The sequence below is a fragment of the Brachycentrus maculatus genome, unplaced genomic scaffold, assembly GCF_059751285.1.
Source record: "Brachycentrus maculatus isolate JH-2025_06_01 unplaced genomic scaffold, ASM5975128v1 h1tg000365l, whole genome shotgun sequence".
Taxonomy (NCBI): domain Eukaryota; kingdom Metazoa; phylum Arthropoda; class Insecta; order Trichoptera; family Brachycentridae; genus Brachycentrus; species Brachycentrus maculatus.
Window position 1 is genome coordinate 283,376 of NW_028281114.1, and position 21,464 is coordinate 304,839.

The following is a 21,464-nucleotide window of genomic DNA, read 5'->3' on the forward strand; positions in this document are numbered from 1 at the left end:
GATTTTTTCACAAATAATTTATTTCCGTCACTGCAAATCAATAACTATTTATTATATTATAATACTTTTATGTAATACGTAATTGTACTATGGAGGAATACAAAAATTCTCAGCCCGTATCTGTTATATTTATTTTATTAAAATTAAACACTTTAATATACCACTTTAATGAGTTTTATTTATATATACACGACTAGTTTCGAAAATGACAAATGTTTTCATCTTCTGGTACAAATTAAAACTCATTAAAGTGGTATATTCAAGTCTTTAATTTTAATAAAATAATCATGTCATTCCACAAAGTGGATGCCGAATCAATAAATAACATCTGTTATATTTTATAGCGATATTCTCGTTATTAGAGTCAAATTGTAGTAAATACATATCACCGGAAAGGAAAGGTAAAACGCAATACTCTATATTGCGTGCGGTTGTTATTTGAGTTCTTTGGACACGTTGCGCGTGGCTACGAGGATAGCCTGGAACGACTAGTTGTGATCGGTAGCCTGGAGGGAAAGAGAGGGAGAGGACCCCCACACAATGGACCGATCAAATTAAGGCAGCAGCAGGCACCTCAGTGGTTGGAGCGCTACGTGCAGCGCAGTCAAGGGATAACTGGAGAAGAGTCATTGTTTCTGCAAGGGTCACAACCCTCAGCGATGAGGAATAAGACGGAGAAGAAGAAGTTATTCGAGTCATGTGTCGTGTGCGCGGTTACCTGGTTACCTAAAAGCATACATTGCTACATCGGCATGTTGTCGTTTGATCTGGCGGGAAGCGGAGGGCAGGTTTAAGGCAGGTCGTTACGAATGGCCTTCATTACGTAGTCCTGCACCAGGTGAGGGTTCTCGTCCGGATTGGCAACCAGAGATGGATGGAGATCGCGTCCATTCAAGACCCGCCACGGGAAGTTTAGAGTGCGGTTCATTTTCTGAAAATTCACAATCAAACGTTACAAACATTTCAAACTATTAAATCATGTGTGGCTAACCCGCGGCGCCCTTACGTGCGGCCCGCGGCCATTTATGAAGAATATATTTTTAAACCAGTGATTTATTTGTGATACACGGTTTGATGCATCAACAAAATTTATGCCCTCAAGTATTCTATGAGCCAAGTCATGCATGTTGTTATAAAAACAGTGAACCATATCCGTTCACACGCTCTTCAGCATTGCCAATTTAACGCAATCTCAAAAAATCTTGAAAACCAGTTAAAGTGTGCAACTTCACTATTACAATAGATTAAAACACTAATTAAAAATGGATAGATTTTCCCAAAAAAGTGACTGCCGAATCAATTAATGAAACGATAACATTTCCACTTGATTCATCTTGACTTTCAACTGATAACACGGGCATTTTTGCCTTGCTGTTCATCTGAAGTGGGAACGCGTGGGAGCTCACCTCTAGGAAGGAGTCGCTGAGGTGAGGGGGCTCGTGGAGCGGGCGCCAGCGCCTGTAGAAGGGCTCGCAGGCCGGCCCGTCGGGCGGCAGCAGCGCCGACACGGCCAGCCCCTTCAGGGAGGTGCCCCGCAGCCGCGCCATGCCCAGCAGGTCTAGGGCCGTCTGCCAGTACCCTACAAATCAATCATCACAAATTATTATTAACCGGTTAACTGCCAAAAGAGTCTTAAGACGCATAATTTTCTGTGAACGGAGCACCGCTCCTACAGAAATTACGTCTTAAGACACGCCGTTTTAAATTGGCTTTTACTAAAGGAAATCAATTATTTAAAATGTACAAATATATTGAACGCATAGTGACATCTATTGAGAATATCTTTGCATACTTGGAATTGAAACAGAATTTTTTTTACCACTTTAAACGTAAATTAAAGAGAGCTTTGTCGTTAGCACAACTAATGGCGCTCAGGGTTGTCCAATAATCCCCGAGTTGCCGTCACTGCCGAATCTGATGACAGTGATTTTAGTGTCGATTCTGATGATTTTTCATTTTTCGTTTTTTTAAATCATAGTGTGTGTGTGTGTGTGTGTATACTTTTAATATTAAAGTAACATAAACAATTACTTTTGACATATAATTAAGTTTTCCTATTTTCTATGACAAATTTTGTGACAACCCTGCACCATGAACAATTAATTTTATGATTATGGATAAATGACTGCATGACTGGTGCAGTCATTTATCCATAATCATAAAATTAATTGTTCATTTATTTGATAAGTTTTATAAATAAATATTATTTCACTTTCAAAAAAGATATGTTTAGAAGGTTTATATTTGTCGTAAAATTCGAGGCGTGCTGGGTACCGCTATACATGTACCTGTCGGCAGTTAAAAGGTTAAGTTCACATCTAATGAACTCAGATGAAGAAGAAAATAGAAGTCTGGGCTTTTACAGAGCTTTTTTTTTACTATGAAGTCAAGGGATCTTGATACCTATTTCTAATAATGAGCCGCTCAGGCTCACATAAATAGTATGAAATTGTAGTATTTTTATAAATAATAAAAACGCAAATATTTCTCTTTTCAAAAAAAATACACAATAAAAATAGAAGTCTGGGCATTTACAGTAATTTTTAAGTAAGTACAGTTATTTTTGTAAATAATAAAAACATATATTTCTCTTCTGGTCTGGACATTTACAGGGCCATCTCAGTATGACCATCTCAGTACAATCTCATAATGCACTAAAAATATAGAATTTGGTGAATTTATGATGATTACCGTAGAACAGGGCTACTTGAACTTTGATGTGTTACTTGAGCCCAGTACAAAAAAGAGATTTAAATCCGTATTTGGTCTACAATAATGAACGCATGGACATGATTCATTGTTTCCCTGATAGGTGACACTTATTGCCATGATACATTCATTATTGTAGTCCAAATACAGATTTCAATCTCTTTTTTGTACTGGGCTCAAGTAACACATCAAAGTTCAAGTAGCCCCCATCAAAGTTCTACGATATTTATTCAAATTTGAAATCCTATCAAGTAAAAGAGATAATCAGTAATAACTCGCGAGTACTTTGACTTTGGTTTATTCCTACATAAGTATGACTAGGTAGCTCTAAGTAAGTGACTGGTTTCTAGGAGAGACGAATCTAGAATGCGCTTGTCAGACTTTGCGGGTATACCCACGATTACGGCTATGTTGTTGTCGCTGACATACCCACATACCTTACAGTTTTCAAGTGATTTTCAATTAAAAAATAATATGAAACACTCAAAATATGCAGGTCATAACTTCACTTGTTATGCACACACTAAACGTGACAACCGCAGAGAAAGAGCCAAAGAACTCACCGTGAACAGTGATATACTCCAAGTTGAGGCACCTCCAGCACATCATGATGAGGGGGTTGGTTGTCTGGGATCGGTAGTACTCCTCGCGACGGGCGTCCACAATCCTCGAGTTCTGTAAACAAGGTAAACCAAAATAAGTCAATACGATCACAGATTGCAATCATCACACATATTAAAATAAAATATATGCAAGAACTATTGCTAAAGGCATAGAAGAATCCTGCTTCGAAAAACACCTTCAGACACATGAAACAGATGAATATCTAATGAGATATTGTTCAACATAGCGGTAGCTCTTCCTACAGGCATGACCATCGGCAGGTTGGTCCTGTGTATAGGAATGTGAAACAATCTATGCCGATGCTGTCTTAGGTAACTATTGGGAACATACAGACCAATGTTCCGGATAATTTTTGGATTATCGATCATACCGCGCAAAAATCGATAAAAATTAGTAATCAAATACACATTCCTTCTAGTCTCTAAACTATTGTAGCCAAGCATACCCTGGAGAAACTCGCAATAGCTCTTACTTCTCTCCTTTGAGCACATACCTCAGATAGGACTAGGATTATTTAAATCATTTATAATATTTAAACCAGTCTACTGCTTTGGTGGGGTGACCATCAATTGAGTTCTCGGGACCCAAATCAAGTAGCCTTTTTTTAAATAATTGAAATTTCACAATGTTATCAATATGCACTGCATTTTATGCATGTCCCTACTAGAATCAACATCACACACACATTCAGATCCACACTAAATATTTCATACTAATCTTTATGTTTCTGTGGTTAACTATAATTGGCTTGTTTAATGTATATCTTTTAATTGTTTTGTTTTACATATGTTGCTGTTATTAACCCAAATAAAAAAAAATTTTAATTAAATTAAAAAAATCTTTTGTAGCAAATGATAGGTTATTGTCAAATTGGCGAAAATACTAAAATAAAAAGATATACTCACGTATTTCAACATGTCCGTTGTCATGGCATCCACCCAAAGTAGCTCTTTGAATGTGTTTTGATAGTGCACCAAACTGTCTATTATATCGTTATTCAACTGAAAATTCACAAAATAAAGTATATTAGATTATATTATTTTGAGAAATAATATATCAATAAGATCCACAAAGTTAATGCTTTCAATATTCTAAATATATTTGATTATCTGTCATTTCCAAATTATCCCCTAACAAAAGTATTTTAAACACTTTATAATTACTCCTATACATAAATCTGAATGTTCATTACATTACCCTGTGAAGAGACAGATTTATTGCATGGTCAGAATTAAAATTTACATTTCATATAAAATATAATTTATACTTTTTCGGTTACTCAATGGGATGGTATTCGTTAAGATTTCCATTCAAAATTCAAATCATCAAATGTCAAATTGTAAAATTAGGATCTTCCCTTTCTTAAGCACCAAATCGACCGAACGGGTATAAATATCTTTCCCATGTTAATTGTAATTTATGAGCTTTGCTGTGAGGTGCTTTCTTGACAATATATTGATTTATTAACCGGATCCCGGCGGCTCGCATAAGCGTATGTGTTTTAACAAGACATGCCCCATACGCGGCTGACATAAGCGTTTGTGTTTTCACTTTGCTCCAAGTTTCGAACCTCAGTTCAACTTGGAGGGATTTTTTCATGGTGTGGAACTTTGGATAAAATAATACGTCAATCCTCGGCCTTATGACATCTGTTGAAATATCTGACTAATAATTTGTAACATCACAAGGATAAATAAAACAACAGATCCCTGATTTTTCTTGCGGTCGGTAATTAGTCCGCGCCATAATCATGCCCTATATCTGTCTCACTCTCGACGCTACGCATCGCCAGTGGGTAAGAGTGACACACGATGCGTGCTTTGATTTATTTATGTTACGATCTAATTTGTTTATATTACGATATATTTCAAGAATAATGTGACACACGTGTATTATAGAGTACCAAAAAGGCACAATGAATCCCATTGAACGTTTTTGTTTAGGAAAATAAATCGTTTCATAACTAAATACATGATAAAAGTAATCATTTAAAAAACGGTGAAATACAGCCGCGCACGGGCGTCTCTTAGGAACAAAGTTAACGCGTTTAAAAGGTTAATGATATGTTTATTGATTTGGCGTTTGTTTTATAGAACTCCACATTTTTTTTTGTAAGAGAAATATTTGTGTTTTCATTATTCACACAAATATTTCAATTTCATACTATTTCTGTGAGCCTAAGCGGCTCATTATTAGAAATAAGTATCAAATTGTGGTAGAGTGGGTTCAAACCAAGAAACTCTGACTTAAGAGTCTACGACACTAACCATGGGACCACAGCCCGACATTAAATGTTAAATCAAACACTGAGTTTTTGAGTCTACTAAGTTGTATTTTATTTCATTAATTGATTCAGCAGTCACTTTGTGGTAAAATCTATCCATTTTTAATTAATGTTTTACTAAAATGTTTGAAAATGATGCGGAATGCATGGAAACACGTGTCACAGTAGATTTTAAGAAATAGTGGTATTACTAAGTAAAACATCAATTAAAAATTGTATTTTATTGTTTAAAAAAAAAACATATAAATTAATTTTGTGACAATTGTTTCGCCTAGTTAAGGCATTTTCAAACGAATGTGAAGATTAAATGGACTGATGGTCCTGAAGTTTAAACTTCTGCAGTAATAATTTACGGGAGACAATAGTCTGTCTTAAGTTTGTCATGAGCTATAAAAACATTAATGGTCTCACAATACCATATCAATGAATTTTTCCTTTATTTTATTTATTGTTTCGGCATTAACTTATTAATTTATTATACAGACCTGAATGATGGAAGTTTAACACCTGAAACATGTAGTCTATAATAAAACTCAAGTGGTAAAAAACGAAGTGTTTTCTTTAATCATTCTAATTTTTCCTTTACCTGAAAATGAATATGAGTATTCCCTACAAGCCCCATTAACTACTGTTGTCTCCCGTAAATTATTACTATGTATACACACATGTTAAAATTATTAAAGTACCAAAAATTGTATCTTTATAAGGACCGTCAGTCCATTTAATCTTCACATTCATTTGACAATGCTATAACTAGGCAAAACAATTGTCACAAAATTATTTTTGTGTTTTTTAATTTAACAATAAAATACAGCTTAGTAGACTCAAAAAATCAGTGTTTGATTTTACATTTAGTACATAAATTAATAATATATTTACCGATTTGCAGAACATGACCCTTAAAACCTCCAGCGGAAGAGCCGGTCGAATGACCGAATTACCTAGCTCGTGCAGTATTTGTCCCGACAAGGATATCTGGAACGAGTACATACATGTTTTTACACATTGAGAGCATTCGCAAGAATCTGCCAGTCAATTGATAAATGATAAAGTATCTAGAGTCGATTATTGTAACAGTATATACACTGGTCTACCAAACAATAAAATACTTTTATATATTGTTTTTTGTTTGTTTGTTCACTTAGTGGTATGACATGATAAAATTGTAAAAGAAAAACAATTATTTTTTACCACTTGAGTTATATTTATTTTATTATAACGACTAGTTTCGGAAGCTATGCTTTTATCTTCAGGTCTAAATATAAATAAATATGAAGATCTAAATATAAATAAATATGAAGATGTAAGCATAGCTTCCGAAACTAGTTGTTATAATAAAATAAATATTTTATTTTTTGACATCTCAACAAAGATGAAGAAGAATATGGATGTCTGGGCATTTATGGGGCTTACGACCATCATAGGCTGGTTCAAGTGATCACTTTACACATTGTGTAACATTCTCCAATTCTACCCAAGTTTGACAACCACACTACTCAAATTCTTGGAAGTTCTATAATATATGATCCAATTTCGAAACATTGTACTTTAATCACTAGAGACATCTATTGTGAGATGAAAGAAGCCTTTTATTCAACAAATATTTGGACACACTCAAAATGTTGTCTATAATAATCAGATAGAAAATAGCGAGTGAACATAACCGAGAATTACATCAGAAGTAATCGCACCCTCTATATAGGAATGAATATTGGTAGAAGGCGGGGCTTACGCAGTTGATGATGACCGTCATGTTGGGATGCGTGTCGGCCCACTCTTGCCAGGCGGAGTCCAGGTCCCTGAATCCTCTTGCAGGACGGACACAAACATTCAGACACAGCTTCTTCAGGCTCGGCAGGAGGTCCTTGTAGAACAGCAGCAAATCCTCGGTGTGGGAGGTGTAATCTAGAGACAGGCTCTGGAAACATATTTTTTTTATTTTTTTATATTTTATTAATTAAGGCAGCAGCAGTCACCTCAGAGGTTGGAGCGCTACGTGCAGCGCAGTCAAGGGATAACTGGAGAAGAGTCATTGCTTCTGCAAGGGTCACAACCCTCAGCAATGAGGAATAAGACGGAGAAGAAGAAGAAGATTTTTTTTTTATTCAATATAGTTACATTTTTAAGTACAATATAATACATTTTCTAAACATTTATACATATGGCAAACTTTAAGTTTTAGATTCTCTGTGCCTCTCCAAAAAAAAGACTGAGCTCTTGTGCTTGGAGAGGGACTTACACTCATGGTTTAATGTTTTATATAACTAATGGTATAGTCTTTTTTTATACATTTTTTCAAGATTTACATGTAACGGGCATTAATTTTTTTCTTAAGAATTTTCATATCTTCTATTTTTTTAATTTCTTTAGGGAGTTTATTGAAATATTCAATTCCCAAATATTTGAAGTTTTGTTGAAATTGCTTAGTATTGCATTTTTATTATATATTACACCATTTAGCCCAAAGAAAAATCACGGAACAAAATTTTGTAATTTCATAAACTAGAGGAATGGACAATATAAAACGTACAAAAAAGAGATGCACGCTCGTCAGATACTTGTGCAAAGAAAATGGCACAATGATTAGTATGTCGTATACCTGAAAAAATATCCAATGCGGTGTGTCTATGTCATCATAACTGGTTACCTGTACTGTATTTTTCTCTGCCAGTTTTATTTATTTATTTATTTAAACTTCATACACAGAAAATAAATAAGTACATTCATGCTATCAAAGATATTAACATGTTGTTGTCGGGCGGTTTTCATCAACCCCAACCTTTATTATACTCAGAATACTATTTATTTAAATTGTTTTATTTTTAGATTACTTAGGTGGAAACCTATAATTGGAATTGTTTTTTTTTTTGTATTTTATCATACTATGTTATTTTTGTCGAAATATTCTGTTGGTTTTCCAATTAATAAATAAAATTAAAATAATAAATTGAAATTAAACAAAATATATAAAAAAACCCTTATCCGCACCCAATGGTGCATAGGGCACTGCGTCATATAAACGCAGTGTTATCTTATCGTTTACACATGAAGGAAAGGTGATCAGCCTTCCGCTTCAGGTACCAGTCCAGGGTAGTATTGAATAAATATTACAGTGAAAAAATCACTTATATTTATTTTACCCCCCTTGGGCATCGAACCCGGGACCTACCGAACGGTAGCCGAGCGTGCTGACCATTACACTACGGAGGCAAAAATTAAAAAAAAATAATTAAAATAAAAAAAAACAATACTGCCTGACCTTCAATATACTAATCACAAGTAACCGCAAACCCAATTCCAATCAGTACAATGTTTTTTGGCATCTCTTGCGCTCTACCAAAAGTAAGCAAATGCAACGATTTTAAGCATCTCCCGCTCTCTACCAACAGTATGTAAAAGACACTTATAAGCGATTCCCGCAAACAATGTGTTAATGTTATCCGTATTTACATTTATGTTCGTAAAAATTGAGTCATTTATAATTTAGAACAGTGTCCGTCGATGGTTGCTTCTCGTTGGAAGGGACAAGGTAGAAAGTGAATCAATTAAAGTCCAGGTGTAATTATTTTATTGTAAAACCTTTATACTGTAAATTGTTATTGTATCTATTGTATGTAATGTATATAATCTAATAATAAAAAAATTATAATTATAATACAAAAAAATTGTATTAACATGGAAGTATTTTGGCTCAACACAGGCCATGCCTAAAAACAAAAATTAAAAAACACATCAACAAATCGCTCACTCCTTTCAAGAACGTCATAAATCAAAAAACTTGATTTTTCAGGAGAAAGTTTTTAAAGTTTAAGAATATAATACAATGTATTAAAAATAAATATCAAACCACTTACTGAACCTTTTTACTGTGCAACAGATCTTTTTAGGTAAAACCTGAAGGTTTTTTCTCCATTTGAAAAATATTTAGTATATTCCGTGTCTAGTATATGTCCGCCTCTGTAGTGTAATGGTCAGCACGCTCGGCTTCCGTTCTGGAGGTCCCGGGTTCGATTCCCAAGGGGGGTAAAATAAATATAAGTGATTTTTCATGATTTCACTGTCATATTAATTCAATATTACCCTGGACTGGTACCTGAAGCGGAGGGCTGATCACCTTTCCTTCATGTGTAAACCATCAAGATGACACTGCGTTTATATGACGCAGTGCCCTATGCACCATTGGGGTGCGGATAAGGGTTTTATTATTATTATATTTAAAAAAATAATTAAACAATACCTTTTCTTCAAGATGCAAAAACAACACTTAGCGGGTAAATATTAAGTTAAAAATATGCCTCTTTTGCTGGGATATAGTACATTTTCTGGGCGTTCCGAAAACATGCACAATTGATAATTGACGATTTTTGATTTATGACGCTCTTGAAAGGAGTGAGCGAAATGTGTATGTATATCTCATATTTGATAGTTTTACCTGTAAGCTGTCGAAACCTTGAAACAGCAGCGGAGAGTAGGCGAGCTTCATCTGAGGACGAAATCCAGCCGTTCCAAGCACTTTAAATTCAGCTTTATTTTGCTGAAACAACAAATTCAAAAGATTTACAACAATGTGATAGCATTGTAAAAACATGTATTTTTAGATGGTTTAGATACGTTGATGACATTTTTTGTATTTTTATTGGGACTGATAGACAAATAGATTCATTCCTTACTCACATCAACACATAACATAATAATATTAAATTTACTATGGAAAAAAATGACGATAATACCCTAAATTTTCTTGATTTATCGATTAAAGTTATAAATAATAAATTAGATTTTAATATATATCGTAAACCAACACACACTGACACAGTCATTCCAGCTGATTCCATTCATCCCATTTCACATAAAATGGCCAGTTTCCATTCATTATTAAATAGACTAGTTAATATCCCCCTCAGTAACTCTAATTATAATCGTGAATTAAACACAATTAAAATAATAGCAAAACACAACGGGTATAATAGCGCACTAATAGATAAAATGTTAAAAAATAAAACTAAAAATAATTTAACCAAAAAATACATATATTCAGCTCCTAATAATGATTCAATTAAAAATAAATCTTGGCGAAAAATTTTATATACGGGTTCAATAACTAAAAATATTTCAAAAATCTTACCCTCCAATATAAAACCTGCATATTATACTAATAATAATTTACATAAAATCCTCGATAACTCAAAATCTAAAATTGATTTATTACAAAAAAGTGGTGTTTATGAAATTTCGTGTGGAGATTGTGATAGAAAATATATTGGCCAAACTGCGAGAAATTTGAAGATTAGAATTAAAGAACATCAAAGCGGTCTTGTTAGTAATTATTTTTCGGAATTTGCAAATCATATAATAGATACTAATCACTCATTTCACTCTCATAAATTAAAATTATTACACCTTGTTCCATATAAAGGCCAAATTATGAATTATCTTGAAAATTTAGAAATACAAAAAAACCTGAATTCTAATAATAATTTATTAAATAATATATTGTTTCAAAATTCTTCACATTGCTTTCAATTTTTCCTTTGTTTTCAAACTCCGTTCCTTGACTAACCCCTTCCCCTTACTTTCCCCTCTCCTTATTTATAGAAAAATTTTATATTTTATATTTAAGTTATTATACAGACCTGAATGATGGAAGTTTAACTTCTGAAACATGTAGTCTATAATAAAACTCAAGTGGTAAAAAACGAAGTGTTTTCTTTAATTATTGTAATGTGATAGCATTTAAAATTTGGAACAAAGGCAAAATAAAGGAATGGGTGAATGATCAAGAGTTAATTTTATGAAAATTGTAAAATGCATACATTCTTAATTTTTATCTCTTTTTTGTGTGTATATTAGGTTAAAATCGTTAAAAACAATATAAAATGTATTAAAAAAGAACTCCACCGTCAAGACACACAAGGTGGCTTGGTGGGTCTTGGCAAAATATTTTTATTTAAAAATGTTTAAAATTGTGATTTAAATAAATGTATACAATTTATGTTGTTATTATTTTTTGACACAAAGATGAAGAAGAATATGGAAGTCTGGGCATTTACGGGGCTGACGACCGTCATAGGCTGGTTTAAGTGATCACTTTACACACGTGTAACATTCACCAATTTTACCCATTATTGACAACCACATTACTCAAATTCTTGGAAGCTCTATATATATATATATATATATATATATATATATATATATATATATATATATATATATATATATATATATATATATATATATATATGCACCAATTTAGAAACCTTGTTCTCGAATCGCTAGAACTTCACTAGAGACATATATTGGTGAGATGTAATTTTGTGAACAAGTATTTGGACACACTCAAAATGTTATGTTATGTTGATAAAAATACGTAAAATCCGGGTTTTACTGTATCACTTACAATTCTTCTCAGAATAAATGGTGTAAATGTTGTAAACTCTGTGCAGCCGTGGACGTTGATGCAGGTCAGCGTTGGTAAGTCGCAGAATTGTAGCAGATACATCGTCAAGATCCTGAAATATTATTTAACAATTAGCACTAATCACACACACACACACACACACACACACACACACACACACGGCATGTAACCTAGAAGAATGAGAATTGGAACAACCGTGAAAATATAAGAAATATCATTTCTTGAATGTTTTTCGCAGATACTTTGTGGCACATTTTACAAACTTTATAAAATTAATTTATTTTTGGTCAGCACGCTCGGCTACCGTTCTGGAGGTCCCGGGTTCGATTCCCAAGGGGGGCAAAATAAATATAAGTTATTTTTTCACTGTAATATTTATTCAATATTACCATGGACTGGTACCTGAAGCGGAGGGCTGATCACCTTTCCTTCATGTGTAAAAACGATCAAGATAACACTGTGTTTATATGACACAGTGCCCTATGCACCATTCGGGTGCGGATAAGGGTTAAGGGTTTTTATTATAAAATTAAACAAATTTGTTTTTGGGTGATTCCATTAGTTGTTATTTGGGTTTGCTATGCAGTGGATAATAAAAATAACATTTAGGATTTTTTACGGAGTATGTGGAAGTTTTTGGTAAGGGATTGTAATTAATTATGAATATTTTAATGTTTTTTTTTCTAATGTTTTAGAATTTAATAAACCCTGATGACGACAAGGTTCTTGTCGTAACCGGTAGGTTAAAGTGTACTAATAATAAAAAAGTGGTTAAAACAAAGTTGTTTAATTTTATAAAGTTTGTAAGAAATATCATTTTAAAATACCCAAATGCAACACAAAACAGTGCCAACAAAATTACATATACTTAGGAATAAAAAAATTCAACAGCCCTCCCTTTAGAAATTAAAAATATAAAAGACACAAACAGTTTAAAAAAGAAACTGAATGAACAATACAAACATATCGTATACGGGAGAAAGTGACCAAGTGCATTTTTTTACAAAAACGTGATTATTGACTATTTGATATCTTACTAGCTTAATATGTATCGCCCTGAAAAAATCCCAAAGCGATTTTAAACTTGGAAGTATAATATATGGACTTATTAAAAAATGACTAACTGCATTATTGTTTATTTTCTTGCCAAGCAAAAGTGATTTCAATGGCTCTCCTGAACATTTTACGTTTTGTTAGCTGGCCACTTTCTCCTGTATGACTACGATATACAGACTATACAATAGAAAACTTAATTGAATAACATCCATAGTATGCTTACTTTGTACTTTCCATGGAGACAAATTGCGCCGTTGGAACAAAAGTGACACTAGTGAGGCATTTGGAGTTGCAGAAGCTAAAAATGTTATAAATACAAAACAAATATTAGAAGTCAAAAAGAAAAATAGGAAAAAGATCTAACAAAGGAGATATCAAGATATTTCAACAATTTAAAAAGACTTACACCTTAATAACAGTATGTAACACCCTAAATACTAAATTCTTTCATAATTAGTTCACATATCGCTCACTCCTTTCAACAACGTCATATATCAAAAATTGTCAATTTTCAGTTGTGCATGTTTTCGGAATGCCCAGAAAATATACTATTTCCCAGCAAAAGTGGCATATTTTAAACTTAATATTTACCCGCTACAGGGCAGGAAGTGTTGTTTTTGCATTTTGAAGAAAAAATATTGTTTAATAATTTTTTTGATTCACGAAATATTTTTCAAATGGATTTTTTTTTTCAGATTTTACCTAAAAAGATCTGTTGCACAGTAAAAAGTTCAATAAGTGGCTTGATATTTATTTTTTATACATTTCATTATATTCTTAAACTTTAAAAACGATCTCCTGAAAAATCAAATTTTTTGATTTATGACGTTGTTGAAAGGAGTGAGTGATATTTGAAATAAAAACCCACCCTTTACCCAATAAAATCGTCATTAAAACCCATTGCTCAAAGGGTCAAAAGAATGAGGGTTATATACAGGGTGAATCAATTTATTCAATTTGTTAGGCCACAGCCGTCTGTAGGGTATTATTATATTGATCAGCAAACTCACCTTTCGAGGACATTTTCACCAAACTTGGAACACTCTTGGCTGGAAGCCGCCAGGACACATTCTAGCTTCTTGAGATTGCGGCGGTACAGTTGTGTGAGGAAACTATTCTTCTTCGCAGATTTCTTGTCTACTTTCAGGCGTAGAAACTCCCTACAATCATCAGTCAGTTTAGCATACAAATCTGCTAAATACATAAAAATTAAATACCTTTAAAAATTCATCAGTGCGGACAATATTATATACAAATAAAGTCAATGAAGTGCGTCTCTTTTCGTATACATTTATGAAGGAACATCATTGTACATGTTGTATTGTTGTGTTTGGCATTCTCTGTACATGTCCAGCCCATCTCAACCTAAGGAGTCTCATATGGACTATATACTAGAGATACTAGGGGCCATCATAAAGTTCAATGTTGTCCCAGATACGCCACTTCATATAGTTTGTTGTTGTTCCCCTTTTACGGGGCCACATATTATTCTCAAATCCTTTCTTTGGAATTTATCCAGCATGCAGCTGTCCACCATCCTTGCTGTCAGTGTTAGCGTTTTACATCCATATCCCGACACAGTTCTTACAATAGTCTTGTAAATGATTTATTGGCTTTCCTGTGGACACTACGTGACTTAAAACTAAACTCTGACAACAGCTCCAGCTGGCAACAAGTTGCAGAAGCCTGGATGAGGAAATATTCAATATCGGATCCGTGTTAGTTCATAAGAAACTCTCACGAGAGGTGGTATTGTAGATGAAAAAAATAGTGAAGGACATTGGTACCACAAACCAAGCTAGGACACAAAATGCCGAACCCTCTTCTAGTGGGAAGGAAGGCCTGTTAAGGACAGTCAATAGTCAGGTGTCTCCTGAGAAGTCTTATGTGGTTTCCTCCCAGCAATGAGCAAATGCTGGGAAGTTCCTGATTGGCCCACGCTAGATTATCCCTCCTGTTCCCAATACGGATTGAAATAAAACATGTTTTTATCTAGAAGAAACAAATATCCACTTTATTATTTTTTGACATCTCATCAAAGATGAAGAAGAATATGGAAGTCTGATCATTTACGGGGCTGACGACCGTCATAGGCTGGTTTACGTGATCACTTTACACACATGTAACATTCACCAATTCTACCCATTATTGACACCCACAATACTCAGATTCTTGGAAGTTCTATATATATGAACCCATTTTGAAACATTGTACTTGAATCACTATAACTTCACTAGAGACATCTATTAGTGAGATGAAAAGAAGCTTTTTACTGAGCAGAAACTCTTTTATTAGTATGTGAGGTTTGAATCCTGGATTATAATCACACACATGAGAAATGCCAGAAAATATCATTATAGCTTATAATTCGACCAGATAATTTATTTACAACATTCTGAGTGCGTCCATAATCCAGATTTGTGAACAAGTATTTGGACACACTCAAAATGTTGTAGAAAAATCGACTAATTGATCTTTAAACCTTGTACATAATAACCACGGTAAATAATAAATGCAGCTCTCATCAATAAATAACAAAATACTGGTTACAAAGAAAAGTATGTTTTGTTGCCTGCTGCAATTTTCCCTCTGATTTCTGCTGGATCTTCGCTGTTCTCTGTTAGACTGGAGTCTACGTAGATGGATTGATCGACCGCATCTTACCTGTGGAAAGAGCGATGGGAGGATATGACTACGTTACCGTTTGATCTTGATGAACATGAGGCAGTATCTCCAATGGCGACATGTTGCGGAAGCGGAGAGACAATCCTCGTGCGGAAGGAACTCGAAAATCCTGCACAGAGGCAGAACGGGCAATTCCCCCCAGGACATTCTGGAAATAATCAAACCTGGAATTTATTTTGTATACAAACACACTAAGGACGGGTGTTTTTTACGCCTGCGGAACGCTGGCGATGGGATTCGACAGTTATGTACATATAGTTAAGACCTACAAAGAGATTGATACATTGCTCGCTCGTTTCAAGAACGTCATAAATCAAAAATTGTAAATTTTCAGCTGTGTTGTTTTTGCATTTTGATCACGCCCTACCTTGATCAAAACTCTATTTTGCCTTTTATGATAAGGTGCAATAGCTCGTACTTTAGCCCCAGAGAGAACACCTTCCGAACTTTAATATCAGTCAGCAACTGTTTTAATATATCGCTCACTCCTTTCAACAACCTCATATATCAAAAATCGTCAATTTTCAATTGTGCATGTTTTCGGAATGCCCAGAAAATGTACTTTATCCCAGAAAAAGACTAAATACTTTTCAAATGGAGAAAAAACCTTTAGGTTTTACCTAAAAAGATCTGTTGGACAGTAAAAAGTTCAATAAGTGGCTTGATATTGATTTTTAATACATTGTATTATATTTTTAAACTTTAAAAACGTTCTCCTGAAAAAAGGAGTTTTTTGATTTATGATGTTCTTGAAAAGAGTGAGCGACATAATATTCATATAAAAACATCAAATAACTCCTTCTTTTATGACTTTGAAATGAGGCCGGCGCAGAAGGTAAAAATACTCTTCCCATCCTTAAGCATCAATCGACCGAACGGTTAGAAATACCAGTCACGAAGTAGTGTTTTTTAAAGTGGTATTACATAAAGTGAACGATGGGTGATAAGGAGAGTGTTAACCGCCCTACACATACGAGCGTACATGATACGCGCAGTTTTTCTTCACCATTCTGCGCTAACTCGTATGACCTACGCACACGAAAAAATATATCTATTCCATAAATATTTAATATGCACCAGATACACTGACAAATTTTTGTCAGGTTTCCTGACATACCTGACAATATTTTATTTTGTGACAACAAACGTTTAATTATTTTATGTTATTTCAATTTTTCAATTCAAACCCTTATTAGCACCCCCATGGTGCATAGGGCACTGCATTATACAAAGTGTGCACAGTGTACAATTATACAGTGTTATCTTGATTACGAAGGAAAGGTGATCAACCCTCCGCTTCAGGTACCAGTCCAGGGTTATATTGAATAAATATTAGAGTGAAAAAATCACTTATATTTATTTGACCCCCCCTGGGAATCGAACCCAGGACCTCCAGAACGGTAGCCGAGCGTGCTGACCATTACACTACGGAGGTGGACAAATTATTATCAGTTATTCACAATATTTTGTATGTCAGGTTAGGAGTCAAAATAATCGGTGGGTATGTACGAGAAGATGCATGAACGTGGAAGAGGCGAAGAATGTTTGCAAAGACAGAGTGGTGTGGCGTTCTATTCTCTCTGCCTTCCCTGCGGAGAAGCAGCGTGATAGTTAGTTAGGTAGTTAGTTAGCACTCCAACGTTGAACCATTACCAATCAGCTACTCTGGTCAAAAAAATGCGACGTTTTTCTATCATTAATATCAATATTTTGGTTCCCTGATTTTGGGACACACTGTCTGGCAATTTGTATGACCATGTTAATTAAGATTAACTGTATTTATCTAAAATATTTTTTTGTAGAATATACTTGGGTGATAGAGAAATCAGTGATTAAAGTTATACCTGCGCCGGGCCAGACATTGTGGCCCACGGAGCTGTCTACTAGAATCATACGGGCCAGAATGTCTGGCCTACAGAGTAGTAAGAGTTAAAAGGTTTGCAATGCAAGCAAGAATTTACAATGTAGCAATCAGAAAGAATAAAGTATTAAATTAATAACTGTCTCCAGTTCATGTCTCCAGTTCACATAGAACGTCGATGTGATAACCCCTCTGCATAAAATATGACAGAATAGCTTGTTAATCAAAAGTTGCAGTACTAAAATGTTTACACATTTATCACAAATATGACCTTTAAATCTAGGTTATTGTACATTTTATAACAATCGCAATAAGAAGGATAAAAATGAGAAATGTTACTACTGGGAACTATTATTTAGTTAACCTAAATAATAACTTCATTAATTGATTCGGCAGTCAATTTGTATTAAATCTATCCATTTTTAAATAATGTTTTTCTTAGTTAATACCACTATTTCTAAAAATCTACAATGACACGTGTTTCGATGCATTCCGCATAATTTTCAAACACCGTAATAATAATAATATAATAAAACCCTTATCCGCACCCCAATGGTGCATAGGGCACTGCGTCATATAAACGCAGTGTTATCTTGATCGTTTACACATGAAGGAAAGGTGATCAGCCCTCCGCTTCAGGTACCAGTCCAGGGTAATATTGAATAAATATGACAGTGAAAAAATCACTTATATTTATTTTACCCCCCTTGGGAATCGAACCCGGGACCTCCAGAACGGTAGCCGAGCGTGCTGACCATTACACTACGGAGGCGGACAAACACCGTATGTGAAGCTAATTCTAAATTTCAGAGTTGGGTCCTTGGGACTTTGAAGGTTGAAGAGGGGGTCGATTCAACGTCCCAAGGACCCAACTCTAAAATTTAGAATTAGCTTCACATACAGTGTTTGAAAATGATGCGGAATGCATCGAAACATGTGTCACAGTAGATTTTAAGAAAAAAATAGCATTTACTAAGTAAAACATTAATTAAAAATGGATAGATTTTACCACAAATTGACTGCCGAATCAATTAATGAAGTTATTATTTAGGTTAGGGCTGAATAAAGAATACAAGAGTTTTTACTTTTATATTTTTTTACAAAAATGTTAGTAGTATTAGTATATAACCAGTCACCGAGATTTTTTTTGTCCACCAGTTTTGAGACGTACTTGTCTCTTCGTCAGGACAATCACTACTACAGCATGCAAACAATACTACCTGTCACCACCATAACACTATTCACACATCAACAACTACACAAAATGTTGATCACATTCGATTTTAGTCAACTAGAGGCCAACATGCAATAAGTGCAGAATAAACATGCAATAAGTGCTAAGTAAACATGCACTAAGTGCAACCCCTAGTGCATGTTGATCCTAGGGTTGACCAAAATCGCATGTGATCAACATTTTGTGTAGTTATATATGTGTGAATAGTGCCATGGTGATGTGTAGTATTGTTTGCATGCTGTTGTAGTGGTTATCCTGACGAAGAGACGGGTACGTCTCAAAACCGGTAGACATAAAAAAATCTCGGTGAGTGGTTATATACTAATATTACTAACATTTTTGTAAAAAAAATATAATAGTAAAAATGACTAACCACAAAGTAAATGCTTTAAATATTGAAAATTATACAAGAGTTGTTTGCACTTTTACTTGATACCTGACAGTAAGACAATTAGAAACAATTGATTAGGTTGACACTATTTCTTTGTCTTAACACATTGTTATCGGGCAGTTTTTTCATCAACCCCGGTACTAATTATACTCAGACAGTCTGCCGCCTGACCCTCAGTTTACTAATCACAAGTAATCGAAAATCCAATTCCCATCTCTACAATGTTTTTTGGCATCTCTCGCGCTCTATTTTAATTACCTAACGTCCAAGTGACTCTGAAATCTAGCTACGGCTTACGCAACACCGCTTATCTTGACCCTACTCAGGCTTCAACTTTTTCAGCTTCATGGCCTATGCCTACACGTTAGTGGATTTACTCTTAATGTTTAAAGTTACAATAATTTCATGTGATTCATGAGTGAAAATTCTAGGCCAAAACACTCGCTCTCTCGCGCTCTACCAAAAGTGAGCAAATATAACACTTATAAGTGTCTGCCACTCTCTACCAACAGTATGTAAAAGACGCTTTTAAGCGTTTCCTGCAAACAATGTGTTAATAAATGTGAAAACAATGATGCCACATAGATTTTTTAATGTCGATAATTAATTTAGAAATTGTGTAGTGGTCAGCACGTTTGGCTTCTGTACTGTATATTCCGGGTTCGATTCCCAGGGACTCAAAATAAAAGTGATTTTTCACTTTAATATTTATTATTATTTATTGATTCGGCATTAACTTTGTGGAATGACATGTTGATTTCTTTTTTTTAAATAAAACACTTGAATATTCCACTTTAATGAGTTTTATTTATATATACGACTAGTTTCGAAAACTTACAGATGTTTTCATCTTCTGGTACAAATTAAAATTATACATAAATATATACAATTATATAATATATATATATAAAACTATACATTAAAGTGGTATATTCAAGAGTTTAATTTTAAAGTAATATTTATTATATACTACCCTGAAGCGCAGGCTCAATCACCTTTCCTTCACGTATTTAAAGATCAGGATAGCACTGCATGCCCTATGCACCATTGGGTCCGTATAAGGGTTATAAAAAAGGAAATTTAGGGCGATTCTAGATATCGATACGTATTATTTATAACATTCGTTTGAAAATGCCATAACTAGGCGAAACAATTGTCACAGTATTACTTTTTATGTGTTTTTTTTTTTTTAAATAAAATACAACTTAGCAGACTCAAAAAATCTGTTTGATTTAAAAATTAGTACATAAATTATTTATACGATATGTATTTTAATTAGGATCTGGCTGACGTATGTGAATGCTAGTTACATTTCAACGTTCACACATTATTGCATATATTTATTTCATAAATTCTTTAGTTGTGATGAAGTTGTACAGAATTAGAGTGACCAAGAGGACTTGGCATGACCAAATCAATAAAAACCTGACATCTGGTTGAGTCAAAACTCAACATAACAAATGGCAAATCAACATGACGTTTCATCCTGATGAAAATGATTCCAAAAAAAAAAATTTAAAGGTCAAATAAAAATGATACCACAAAAGTCACTAGTATTTTTCGTAAATATGCGGCAGTATGCGGAATTAAAAATTACAGGCGGACATTTTTTTTTTCATTACAATGTAAATACGAAATATGGCTGTCAAAAATATGTTTCAAAATTTTTCATGTTTCATGGTGAAATGTCACCTTATGCATATGTAATACGGGCATAAATATTTGAAATGTCGCAGGTTTAACGGAACGACCGTACTTTGCAAGATTTCGCTGAGTAATAAAGAAGAAGACATTATGTTTTACGTGACGCGATGAAAAAATTTTTTACATTACATACTCACAATATGTTGCGTCAAATTGAAAAACTGGAAAATCTCCGCCTCGTATTCCGAAAGCTATAACAAATATTAAATTGTAACCACTGACAACACTGTTTTAATTTTCCAATAAGATTCAACCAAATATGCGCAATACCTCCCCTTGATACCTCAACAAATATTTTCTTCAGCATAAAATGACAGCTGTCAATAGACTTTCTAACACCGAATTCCACAGAATACAGGGGTACAGAATACCACAGATCACAAATTATCCTAACCTGGTAAAAAGGTTGGCTGCTCCTAAAAACTGACGGCTAGAGACAGCAATGAGCGGGAAAATTTAAATACCGATAGCCAAAGTAAAAATCTAACTTTTTTA

The 21,464-nt window shown here is 34.0% G+C and overlaps 1 protein-coding gene across 2 annotated transcripts; it reads right to left on the reverse strand.

Annotated features, from left to right (window-relative positions):
- Positions 1-226: 226 nt before the first annotated feature.
- Positions 227-21,329, reverse strand: LOC148303507 (uncharacterized). Of its 2 annotated transcripts, XM_088269824.1 has the most exons (13): positions 21,240-21,323; positions 21,107-21,160; positions 15,796-15,927; positions 14,105-14,254; positions 13,318-13,392; positions 12,018-12,129; positions 10,050-10,151; positions 7,350-7,535; positions 6,497-6,592; positions 4,239-4,334; positions 3,273-3,384; positions 1,407-1,579; positions 227-931 (listed from the first exon to the last, which is right to left on the reverse strand). In XM_088269824.1, exons 3-13 carry the CDS (start codon positions 15,924-15,926, stop codon positions 791-793), a joined length of 1,374 nt encoding a protein of 457 aa, XP_088125950.1. In that variant the 5' UTR covers position 15,927; positions 21,107-21,160; positions 21,240-21,323; the 3' UTR covers positions 227-790. The 2 variants fall into 2 exon arrangements, with proteins under 2 accessions (XP_088125950.1, XP_088125949.1); XM_088269823.1 differs by having other exon boundaries at positions 21,107-21,329.
- Positions 21,330-21,464: the final 135 nt, after the last annotated feature.

Bases quoted from the DNA above. Each gene is read 5' to 3' on its own strand.
- LOC148303507 (XM_088269823.1), bottom strand. From the start codon at position 15,926: ATGTCCTGGGGGGAATTGCCCGTTCTGCCTCTGTGCAGGATTTTCGAG. The intron at 1,580-3,272 runs GTGAGTTCTTTG...ATTGATTTGTAG, and splicing joins GGAGTATATCACTGTTCACG to GGTACTGGCAGACGGCCCTA. The intron at 932-1,406 runs GTGAGCTCCCAC...GTGAATTTTCAG, and splicing joins TCAGCGACTCCTTCCTAGAG to AAAATGAACCGCACTCTAAA.